The sequence below is a fragment of the Sphaeramia orbicularis genome, chromosome 7, assembly GCF_902148855.1.
Source record: "Sphaeramia orbicularis chromosome 7, fSphaOr1.1, whole genome shotgun sequence".
NCBI classification, from domain to species: domain Eukaryota; kingdom Metazoa; phylum Chordata; class Actinopteri; order Kurtiformes; family Apogonidae; genus Sphaeramia; species Sphaeramia orbicularis.
The window spans coordinates 39,969,615-39,982,484 of NC_043963.1; the positions used below are offsets into that span (position 1 = coordinate 39,969,615).

The window sequence follows — 12,870 nt, forward strand, 5'->3', positions numbered from 1 at the left end:
TTCTTTTAAAATGGCCGCCACCGTGCTCAGTGTGGACAGACTGTTAGTTCCACTGACAGCAAGTGGGGGGTGTGATGGGGGGTGCGCGAGGGCAGAGGTCACTTCTACATGACCCTCATAGTGTTTGTCATTGCATAGGGGGAATCCCTCTAGTTTGGGGGGCCCAGTCACAAAACAGTACAGGAGAGGGTTAGTGCTGCCTCACTGTGGTGGTTTGTTTACAATGGATGGTTTTTAATTAGTTGTACAGATAAATGACCATGCGGCCATCGGGGGCCCTCTTCAGCGAGGGGGCCCTAGGCAGCTGCCTACCTTGCCTACGTCATCCTGACGGCTCTGGTCTTGTGCATTTAAAATATACCTCATATTTACAGTAAAAATAAAAATTTTATCATGTTTTTTTTTTTATGTTACTATAAACTTATAGCTCGATGCCAAAGTCTTGGGGCACCGTTAATGATATTGTCTTTACAAGGGTTGTGACAAGCATATCTATTTCTCATTCTATTAACCCATAAAGACCCAGTGCTACTTCTGTGGTAGTTCCCAAATGATTTTTTCTCTCCATTTAACCTTTCTTAAGTGATTTGTCACCATTTCTTATCATATTATTCTCTTTATTTTGCATTTTTCAGGTGAGAATCAGGTATTTTCCTATATTTAATTTCCTATATCTGATTTAGATATTCATGAAAACACAGAGTTGATTCAAAAATGATATCAAAACACAAAAAACTTAGAAAAAAGTGAGTTTTGCAGCAAATCTATCATTAACTGAACATAAACCAAGTGTCTCCATCCACTGTCATTGGTCCAACACCATGGGAATTACTGTTGAATCAATGTTGTAGAAGATGACGGTGTTTCCACGGTAACTACGGAGTCTCTGAACGTCCAAATGGGTCATATCTGATGACCATGAAAAGATGACAAACTATATTTTACACCAGTTATTTACTTGTATTGATGGGATTAGTGGATCAATAGTTATTTACAATTTTAGATCAGTAGATATTTTTGGTTGATGGGGGATGTTTGAGTCTTTATGGGTTAAGTTAGAACAAGAAAATCCAGGAAAATATTGTGTAGAGTTAAAAAAAAAAAAAAAAAAAAAAGAACATTGACATCTAAAGTCAAATGTCAGTATTTAGTGTGACCTTTGTACCTGTGACACAAAGCAGCCCAAACAACTGGAACCATTTGACATGTGTTGAGTGAAACCTGGTATAAAACACCAGGATTAGGGTTATAAATCTCGTATTGTCTGTCCAGGAGAGTTCAAAGGGAGGTCACTCTAAATACCTCAATAAAATGGTAATTGGGCTTGTTTTTAATGCCGTTCTCATATTGCTCTGTATTTTAGTTTTAGATTTTTACAGACCGAGAGATGCATGTGAATTTTATGTTGTAATTTTGCTAAAACAAACTTTGGACCATGAACATTTACACAGTACTGTGCATCTTTATATAATCAGAAGATGTATGTATTTTTGGTGCAATGTGTAATATATTTTGGCTCATTGGTAACAGACTGTATATGGAAACTTCTCACTTAATGTCATATTGCATTTTTTGTATGTTTGGAAATCACCTTACATTACACATTTATTTCCAAAGATAAATTCCACCTTCCACCTTGTATTAGGTTATTTATTTATAGTACGTGACCCAATTATATATAATCTGAATAATCCTATCTCCTACAGACACCTTTTTTTTTAATCATCATCCCAAAAAACAGATTCAACAGACATGATTCATATATCCCCAGGAAGAGTTAACTCTCACTAGTATATTCAGTACTAAATAAGTTATAATAAGTGGTGCCAGGCACAACAAACCCCGCCCCTCACACATATTTCAGCCATTATATGTAAATAGAAATATTTTTTAAAAATCATGAAAAATTTGAATTTTGATCTACCGTTCCCAAAATGTAATGACATCTATTCTGGGTCACAGGCAATCTATAAACTCAATTTGGTATGAACTGAACCAATAGTTTTGCTGCTTAAGTGTGAAACAAAAAACAAACCTAACCAAAAACAATACCCCTTGCTTCCCCTTTGGGAGGTGGGGTAATAAATCAGTTTTATTTCACACTGACTACTTTCTGCTCTCAGGACAAACAGCACACAGTAAAGATTGCTACATATTAGTTTATTTTATCCAGCTCCTTCAATCAGCAAGTACAGGTTTACATCTATTTATTTATACATCTCCAGTTGAATCTTAAAACATTTTCATTACATGTGATAAAAATGTACATCATATCGATATGAAAATACTGACAATCTTCATTACAAATCTATATCATAGGATTTTATCTGGCAAGCAAAGATCATTGCTCAATCGATTAAAAAATAAAAGAAAAAAAAAGAGAAAGAATCAGTCTAAGAGCTAAACATGTTTCAGCCTGTTCAGAGGTTCTGCTAATACAACTGTTTCTCTCCCACAAAGTCATAATAATAATTCACAGTATGGAAAAATAATAATAGCGTCATGCCTTAAACAGATACTCCTGTTTCTTTAGCCAAAACAGAAAAAAAAAATCATCTCTAATGGGCAACAATGTCTACCATGAGATTGATGAATAAACAAAAACATATCAGTTATAAAAATAAATTCATAAAACATATACAAAGGAAGAAAATACACAGATGCATGATTAGAGAATAAATAATGTTGCTGTGGTTACAATCCCAGTGTCCTGTGGTACAGTCAGAGACAAAGAAAATAAATTAACATTGATTTCTAAAAGAATGCAGAATGTCATTCATCAGCATGTTTGAAGACAGGAATGAAAATAGTACCATTTGTACCATAAAAGGCCAAAAAGACAGTACCTCATGTAGTATGAATTACAGTAAGAGTAGCTGTTTCCAGTCGTATTCACTCTGACAGGTTCATCAGGTGTTCAAATAAAAAGCAGGAGAAGAAATCAACATTAGTGTCAGATGGAGCGTGTTTTTCAGACGATGACATGTTAACGCGAGCTTTAATCTATGATACGCCCTTAAAAATGGTGAAAATGTAAAAAACCAAAAAAAAAACAAACCAGCCCATCTGTTCACCCTTCAGAAAGGCAGTGATAACATATTATCAATAAATGTCATGGGTTCAGCTGGAAGTCTATAAATGACTTCAATAGTGGAGAAATGATCTTATGATGTGACCAGGAATACGTCCACTACCCAGAATGCAACTTCAGTCATACTATAAACAGAACAGTGTGATGGGACTGTGTCACTCAGCACAAAATGAAAGAGGGATGCTGCTCTTATACAGGAAAATGTTAACCACTGGTTTTGTCTAAATGAAAAAATCTCCTCTTTGTTGTTTAGGCTCTTTAAACAGTGAGTGAATAGCAAGTAAAAGTGGTTCCTAGTGCAGATTTTAAAGGCTGATTATTTTTGTGGGACTTGAAGTTGTACAGAGATGAAAAAAGACAAATAAAACACTTGGGATTAATTTCAGTATCTTTGGATTTAAGATGTACGCTCTGTCAACTACTACACTAATACAGATGTTTTTCTAAACGAGTATTTTCTGTCAACCCTACAACCCGGTACAAATGTTCTGACAAACTATTGTTTCTAGTGGACTTTATATTTTGGATACTGCAGACACAGAGGTTTTAATCTGTCATGAAGTTACCTTGAGCGTTGGTTTGGGCTGTTGACACGACTTCTTTACATTTACTCTCAATGTGTCTGTGCTGACCTCAATCTACTGCAGGTAATACACTGACCTATATACCTACAGTATATGGCCTTTATCTTCTAATATAATTGTTTTCCTTGTTGTGACAGATATACACAAACCAGAGTTTTACAAACCAAACACTCAGGAAAGTTTTATTAAAAATATCCCAAATTGCCTTTTATGTATGGACAAGAGGCCAAAATACACAGAAAAATACCTGTTTTGCAAAGAATTCACATTAGGGTGGATGGGGCATTAGGAAACTAGAATACTCCAGCAAGATGTGAGCAGCGATAGCATCTAACTTTTACAGGCTTTCATTGGAAATATTAAATATACAGTACCTATTATAGTTGAAGAACATATAATGCATACCTGCCTCACCTTTATTAAATACAGAAACAGAATGAGTTTGTGCCCAGAGTACCTGCATGTGTGTTTGTTTCAATATGACTCAGGGTTTATTTTCAGCCACAGGCAGTTTGTCTTTTGTCGCCGTCTCATTTTTTTTCTTTTTAATAAACTCACATCCTTGTGGTTTTGTTCTCTACTGATGTACAATTCCAGCCCTCGGCCCACATTTCACATCTATTCTGAACACAGTTAATAGTCAGTGTCACATTCCGCCACAATCTGTCAGTCATTGAATTAAAAATGCAAGATGAGGAAATGGTGCGAAAATACTAAAGAGATCACTTTTCATATGTGAATGTCTGAGGACACATCCAAGTGAAGTCAGAGAGATGAATGTACTGTACAGCACTGAGATTACATACTGGTCTGAGAAGAACCGGAAAGGGATGTAAAAGAAAATAAACAAAAAAACAAAAATGAAATCACATTCACATTATGCCATTTGTACACATGCAGCAGGGGAAATAGCCCTTGTCATGAAAAAGTAGAGGGAATGCAACATGAAGGAAAATGAGAAAAAAATCATTTGACGGCGTCTTGTCTCATTCCCAGGTAATTTCATGGGTTAGTGTTTTGCATCCCCCCACTGGACAGATGGAAACTGGTCATATACAGCAAAAAGCAACTTCTCGCAAGTATGAAAAAAGAAAAGAGGTAAAACCAATTAAAAAAAAAAGCATTAAAGGGGTTTTCAGAAGACAAGTTGCTTCTAACAATGGCTAAAACGATCAACCTCTCATGACGGAAAGAGAGGAAAAACAGCTGGGAAAAGTGGTTAAAAGCATCTGGACCAGACCCAGAATTGTTTTTTTTTTTTTTTCGTTTTATTAATGTGGTTTCTCCTTAAATAAAAAGCTACAGTATTATTGCAGATCCAAGCACTTGGTTGATTATTGTGGAATGTACCGCAACTGTTCATCAATCACATGCTGACGTCTCTTAGGGGAAGGGGGCGCGGGGACAAGGCCAATAAACACCCTCAGATTGTCATTAAGAGCAGAAGCTAGAATCCTACTTTTATATGTGTGTCGTGGGGAAGGGGGGGGGCTTATTGTTTACTCAACCAGCTGTTCCAAGGAGTGACAAAAACAAAAGCATGGGGCGTCACATTTCGCTGCCCTCCAGTGGAAGCTCAGAGTATCACAAACAAGTGCTCGTAGTGGTTTTTTGAAAAAGGTGTAAAGGCAGGAGAGGGATGTGAAAAGGTGACACTCCCATGCCTGCAGAGCTGAAGGGGTGTGGCTATGGCACACATGCGTGGTCATTGGCGTGTAGAAGAGCGAAGGTACAGGACGCTGTGTTTCGTGTGAGATTAAATGTATAGGACATTTGTGCTTTTCCCGTTCAGTCTCTGTACGGATTTCATGTGCTTGAGGTCCATGATTCACCAACGACAGCATATTAAGGACATTGTAGCTGAAAGAAAAGCATTAAAATCCAGGATATTCATAGATATTATAAGGTCAGAAATTTGCAAAGAAATACTCACAGATGCTGCAAATAATTCAGCAGCAAAACACAAGATAATTAAGTCTTTAAATAATGTTGACATGATTCAGTAAACATTGGATTAATGGTCCAAATGTTTTGGCATTAACACTCTTGTGTTTTCATTCACACTCCTGAGGAGAGATGAAGTGTTTGCACATGAAACAGTTTATGTATTTGCAAGTAGCAGTTTTAACAGTGCTCAGTATTGATCAGCAGTGATGTATCAGTACAGTCAGTTTTTCTAATAATGTGTTTTTCTTGCAAGTTTCTGACTTTATAATTTCCGATGACATTTCATTTGCAAGTTTGTGAGTTTTGTGACCATTTAATGCTCTTTTTTTCTTGTAACTTAAGTTGATGTTCTTGCAAATTTACGATTTTACAACCTTGGAGAATGTGTTTTTTCTTTTTGGAAAACTCCTAAATCAATGTCAGACCATTTCAATGTTATTCCCACCTTTTTTTTTGCTTACAATGGCCCTATTTCGCTGTCAGACTCACCTCAGGGTGTGTGGAAGTGTTTGTGTTGCTCTGGGTCCAATGTTTAGTGTTCAGAAACCCAGATTTTATAGAGTAATAACAGTGCCGTCCTCCTCCAGACTCCGCCTCTCCATTGCTCTGTCAGGTGACGGAGTGGTCGATGTGGCATTGGCGTTACTGAGCGATCCGCTGCTGGCGCTCGCTGGCAGGGTCCCGTTGGCGTTGACAGACAGGGTTGAGGTGGTGGCGGAACGAAGGTTGAGGTGCGGCTCGTACCGAGGCAGCGAGGGCATGCTGTAATTGGAACCGGTGCGTCTGATGGGCTCGGCCTCCCCACCCACCTCAATCACCAGATCCTCGTCCTCCTCGTCGCTTTCGATCTCCCCGACGGGGAAGTTCTGGATAATGTGTGTTGGCATGGAGGCTGCAGCGCCGACCCCACCAGGAGACGAGTAGCCGTAGTAGCTGGCGCCGCTGTCCGATGAACGTCCTGAGCTGCCGGACGCTGCACCTCCTCCACCTCCTCCTCCGCTGCGAACCACATTGTTCCGCTGATTTGCTGGCTTGACAGTGATGATGAGGTTGTGGCTGTTGGCGATCATCATGTCCGTCACCTGGTCCAGAGACTTCCCAGCCACCTCGATACCGTTCACCTCAAGAACCTCGTCGTTGACTGCCAATAGGCCGGTGCTCTCCGCTAGCCCGCCTGGAACCATGCGAGATATAAAGATCCCCGGTACCTTCTCCAGACCCTGCGGCGTGACACGGACACTGGAGCCGTCACGAATGTAGAAGCCCAGAGGTTTCTCCTGGCCGTGCTTGTACAGGCGGACGCGTCGATGCGTCTCTGGAAGGATGTCCACATCGATGATGGAGGAGACGGGACGGAAATCCCTTGGGAGGCTGATGATGACCGGTGGCTTTTTCTTGTTAGCATCAGGACGCAGAAGTACCGCCGATAACACTGTGTTTTTCTTCCTGGTCAGAGAGTCGGTTCCAAATGTCGTGTAATCAGCTTCCTCTGCGAGACAAAAGATAGAAGTAGAAGAAGAGAAGTACAGAAGCAGAAGAGAAGATAAATGCACCATGGAGACAAAAAAGGGAAAAGAGAAAAAACAAAGAGGACATACGTTGTCAAATGCTGGTTAATTTCCCTCTAACACCCTGCTGGGCTCTTTACACATCAAGCTGCTGTTCAGGCTGACATTCTGTTGCATCATGGAGTTTCAGAAGGATGAATAATGCTTTGCAATGGAGCAGCTCTAAGCCCAGAGCATCCCTGCAGGGTGTCTACGCTGAACACATAGAAGGCACTGATCCCCAGAATTCCCCCTCAGGTCCCACTGACACAGAATATTATATTACAGAGGCACCCAGTCCACCTCCTAGTCCTCCTTCAGCACTATTGACACGCTGCCACCCACAAACTGGCCTACATGCAGTATGTAGTAGAGCCCTGCAGGTGTATAAGGCAGCCTGCGTTAGAGATTTAATGAGCATATGTTCAGTATCATAGATTATCCATGTGAATGAAAAAGCCTTCTCAACTCAGCCTTCTGATCAAATATGTACATTAAAGAAAGGAAAAAGGTCTGTCATACTCCAGACTACTTTACACTAAGCATGCTAAAAAGCAAAACAAAACAAAAAAAGTCAACTTTGCAAACGTGAGAAGTACAAATTGTTGCATCTCATGGGTCTTAGGAACGGATGAGGCAAAAAGGCTCAAATGTGCTTCCTAGAAACTGAATGTAGTGGACACATGTATCACATCCAGATGCACAAAAAAAAAAAAAAAACATTATGCCAAACACTAAACCCAAAGGGAAGTCCATTATTTTCGTTTGAATATGAAATTTTTGCCAGGTTTTTGCCATTTTCAGCCTTGTACTTTATCACACTCCTCTGGTCAGTTACCCCAGGGCTTTTGTTATTAAAAGCTATCAAAATTATGACTTTTTATTGAATAGTGTTTCTGTAGCAATACTGTAAATTTAGATTTTTTTCACCAGCAGTGGCTCAGTTGAACCCCAGTTGAGAACATAAGCCCCCCTATGAGGTTTCACCTACATGTACCAAATTTAGCATGGACATGTATGAAGCCCAGATGCACCTAAAACCACTGTGGGAGTCTTACTCTAAACCTGACAGTCAGGAAGTCTACCATTTTGAGTTGAAAATAAACTTTTCACCTTGCTTTTGCCATTTTCAGCTTGTGCACTCGTGATACTGGAAGTCGTATTATCCTTTGTAAAACATCCAAAAAGTGTCTAATGTGCACAATAAAACCATTCAATTGTGGCCCTGCCTTAGTTGTATGAAAGTGCAACGGTCTGATTGTCGCTGCTTGTAGATTTAATTATGTTTTGTCTTTTTATTTATGTAGGTTTTGAATTCATTATTGATTTACTCCAAGTTGTTTTCTTTACCGGATTTAATTTATCTAGTTCAAGGATGCCAAACTCATTTTAGTTCAGGGGCCACATACAGCTAAATTTGATCTCAAGTGGGACGGACTAGTAAAATAATGGCATAATCTATAAATGATGACAACTCAGAATTTGTTTCTATGTTTTCTGGTGCAAAAAATTTAAGTATAGGCCTACCTCTGAATAAAAACAATTGACACTGAGGGGCTGTGGCTCAGTTAGTAGAGCGGGTCCAACTGTTCACATGTCGAAGTGTCCTTGGTTAAGACACTGACCCATGTGTGCATGAATGGGTGAATGTGAGGCTTTGTAAAACCCTTTGGGCACCATGAAGGTGTGGAAATAATGATATACAAGTGCAGTCCATTTACCATTTTACCATGTACTTTTGAAGGCTAAAAGATGCCAGGGTAAATTAAACTACAGGGTAAACTACCAGGAAACTATACAGTGAGTCTTGACAAGTTGTATATTTTTAAATTCCAGATGCCTGTTACTAAATGTTTTGTGTCTTTGTAGATCCACTGTGAGTTGTAAGCTCGGATACACGTGTAAATGATAAGCTAAAGTATAATATTGTTAATATTTTTCTCAAGAAATTTCATTTTATTCATGGTTCAGGTTATTCACATGTTTTGTGAAAGAATAGTTTGCAAATGTAATAATTTCCATTTTTGCACGAAAAGAAAAAAATTGAGTTGTCCTTGTTTGTAGGTTATTATGCTATTATTTTACACATTCGATCCCCTTGAGATCAGATTGGCCTGTATATTTATCTATTACATTTACATTTAGGCTGCTAACATTTGGAACATAATATTTAATAATTCTTAGGCTGGAATCTCTCACAATTTTCTGCAGGATTGATTTTTTTCTTATGACCCTTGGTAAAAGAATTCTTCCTTCTTCAAGCAGGACTGTGATGCTGTAAGGATATGCCAGACCAGAATATTAATTAAAGAAATAATCAGGAAAGGGGATCTACCTATAGTTTGATTGCATGTCATTTTCCCCTTTTTGGCCTTGTTTTCTGTCTTCTTTGTACAGCCTGTGATAGAAGAATTAAAATGAATTTGACACCCTTTATTACCTCCGCCAAGGAGGTTATGTTTTTGCCAGGTTTGTTTGTTTGTCTGTTTGTTTGTTTGTTTGTCCGTTAGTGTGCAACATAACTCAAAAAGTTATGGACAGATTTGGATGAAATTTTCAGGGTTTGTTGGAAATGGGATAAGGAAGAAATGATTAAATTTTGGTGGTGATCGGGGGTGGGGGGGGCCCACGGGGGGGGGGGGGGGGGGGGGGCTCTCCAAGTGCTTCTAGTTGTTAATGTCTTCTGTGTTATTTTTACACTTTGCAAATTCATCCCATGGGCCAGACTGGACCGTTTGGTTGACCTACAGGGTTGGACAAAATAATGGAAACACCTTCACCTCAAGATGATAATGCCCCAATCCATACAGCTAGAATTGTTAAAGAATGGCATGAGGAACATTCTAATGAAGTTGAGCATCTCGTATGGCCGGCACAGTCCCCAGACCTCAACATTATTGAGCATTTATGGTCAGTTTTAGAGATTCAAGTAAGACGTCGATTTCCACCGCCATCGTCTCTAAAAGAGTTGGAGGGTATTCTAACTGAAGAATGGCTTAAAATTCCTTTGGAAACAATTCACAAGTTGTATGAATCAATACCTCGGAGAATTGAGGCTGTAATTGCCGCAAAAGGCGGACCTACACCATATTAAATTATATTTTGTTGATTTTTTAAGGTGTTTCCATTATTTTGTCCAACCCCTGTACATTAATCTGTTTGACGGGTTGCATATCAAAAAGGTCTGACTGACAGTTTTTAAAGTTAAGGTAAAAACGTTTTGGGTAATTCAGCATGCTTTGGAGTTCAGGTAGTCTCTATGAACTTCAACTTCTCCAACCTGCATGTTCCTGCCGTTTTGTGGTGCATTTAATTAACTTCTCATTTCCTCTCATCTCTATAGTGCAAACACAAATAAAAGAAAAAATGTGGCCACATTTTAGCTGCATGAGTCACAAGTATGCCAAGAAATCCCAGCCCTTTTGTAGATGTGCATTCTGAAGAGGAAGTGTGATCACTGTTCGGGTACCATAGACTTTAACCTCACTTTTTTGTTGTTGTTGTGAACTAGATCATGGACTGGCCGCATAAGAGAGGAAAAAACTAGACTTTGCCTCTCTAATAGATAACCAGCATATAAAAGCAGCTAATTATTAACATCTCTGACTTTTATTCTCTATTTATATCAGCCACTCCTTTTTCCCAGGATGAAGTGTCACTTTTTATCTATTTTTATCATTTTCAGGAGGATAAATTTGCTCATCATTCTGTTTATAGACCAAAGTGTTCTATAAATAACACCTGACTTGCTGTTTTGACAATGAATAATTTCCTGGTTGCTATTAGTCTTCTCCCTTACTGGGTGTGTATGTGTATGAGTAATGAGGGAAAATATCCACAACAGTATCTGATAAAGATTGTGGCTCTCAGGTTCTGACAGGTACGCACCCCACCACTCCCCTCTCCACCCCAAAAAGCAAAACAAAGGATCAATTGTCTACAGAAAGAGCGACAGGCTCACATTTCAGTTCCCATGAGGCATAAGTCCAGTCTATACACATTTACTATCGTGGGCCAATGTTCACCTTCAGTGCCAATTCCACACGAGAGGAAAAAAATCTTTCCTTCCCTGTTCTGGCTTTGGCTGTTGTTCGTACATGCCACTTGCCACTCTTGCTGAAATCTCTGGTCCCCAAAAAATAAATATAACATCACGTGAAGAGGGTCTGTGCAGGTGGATGTCTCAAAGCCCTCTCGCACATCTGCCTCCTTCGACACAAGAGTTGTTCTTACGATGCAGTCATGCATAGGAGGAGGCAACGTTCCACATCTCATTTCACTCTTTCTGGACTCTTTTCATCTAAACCATCCCTCCGTCTTCAGCATATGAAAGAGCCGACCAGACAATAGAGTTATAGTTGAGGAAAGCGACCAGGCTGGTCCCTGAGGGCCACTCGTACACACTGGGCAAAGAGTTGCTGCTTAAGCAAATCAGGGAACAAGCATATTTTCCCAACACACACACAGACTTAACAATATGCAAGCATCTCAGAGTGCATTAAACATACACGCATGAAACATCTACCCCTCAGCCTATATGATGCTCTAATGAACAGCACTCGAGAAACCCTACACCATGAAACGCCAACGCTACATTATCACTTATTAGTGCACAGAAGTAAAGCTCTCAGTCTAATTGGCTACAAAGACCCATGGGCAAGTCACAACACACAAAGTTCCTCATGGTTAAAGCACAAATTACCTTGATTTCCTTCCCTTTTTGCTCCAAAACAATCCATTGGTCTCATGATACTGGAAATCATACGTTGGATGATAAACTGTATTGTTGTGAGTTTGTGTGTCATAGAGAACAATGTGATGTGTAAATGTTAAAGTTTCTTCCTTTTCTGTGGGCTTGCTGGGGACGTGAGGGCAGCTGATGTAAAAAACTGAATAAAAATATAATATCATAGGAAAACGAAAGCCATTTTTATACAAAGGGCCAATGCTTTGTTTTTAACGTCCAGAATGCTACAACTAAATCTCACAGGAGTTCCCAAAGTTGCCCTAACATATGACAGTTAGATTATTCAACATCTGTGTTAATAAATATGAGACCACATATTACAAATAATGCTTGTAAAGACTACATTTTTATACATTCAAATGTTGCTTAGAAGTACACACGTATTGGCCAATGCCATTAGTGAAGTTATGTCTTATTTGCAGATTGATAATGTGGACCTGTTGTAAGGGTGCACGATATTGGAAAAAACTGACATTGCGATTTTTTTTACCCTGCAATATATATTGTGATATGAAAAAATACTCAGGAGGATATAATAGCTGTGTGGTGATGACGTAAATGGTCAAACTAATTAGTTGTGTTACCTCTTGTTGTGGTAACAGGTACAAGGTACTATCGACACAGAACATGTGTTTCTTTATCATCCTTCTTGTAGCTGAAATAATTCCAGATAACTGACGTAGCTTTTCTTTTTTGCACCAAGTCTTCATTTACGGTGATTTTCTCTTGTTCTTTGCTCATTTTTCAATATTGTTACCAGCGACTCACTCCAAACTGATTAAGAATGATTGTGATTGGTGGATCGCTGCATGCAGTGTGTCAGGTACCCTTGAAATTAGATGAGAACACACTGAGTTCATTTGCCTCCTACATTGCAAGACCTGCAATGTGACTATTGCGCACATGTACACTGCGATGATGCTCAAACGATATATTGTGCAGCTCTAACCTGTT

The 12,870-nt window shown here is 39.2% G+C and overlaps 1 protein-coding gene across 1 annotated transcript in view; it reads right to left on the bottom strand.

Moving 5' to 3' along the window:
- Window positions 1-2,143: 2,143 nt before the first annotated feature.
- Window positions 2,144-12,870, bottom strand: part of pard6b (par-6 partitioning defective 6 homolog beta (C. elegans)) — a 31,330-nt gene continuing 20,603 nt past the window's right edge. The window contains exon 3 of the mRNA XM_030139136.1: window positions 2,144-7,111. Coding sequence (XP_029994996.1) covers window positions 6,177-7,111 — 935 coding nt within the window. The 3' untranslated portion in view covers window positions 2,144-6,176. The remainder of the gene's footprint in view (window positions 7,112-12,870) is intronic.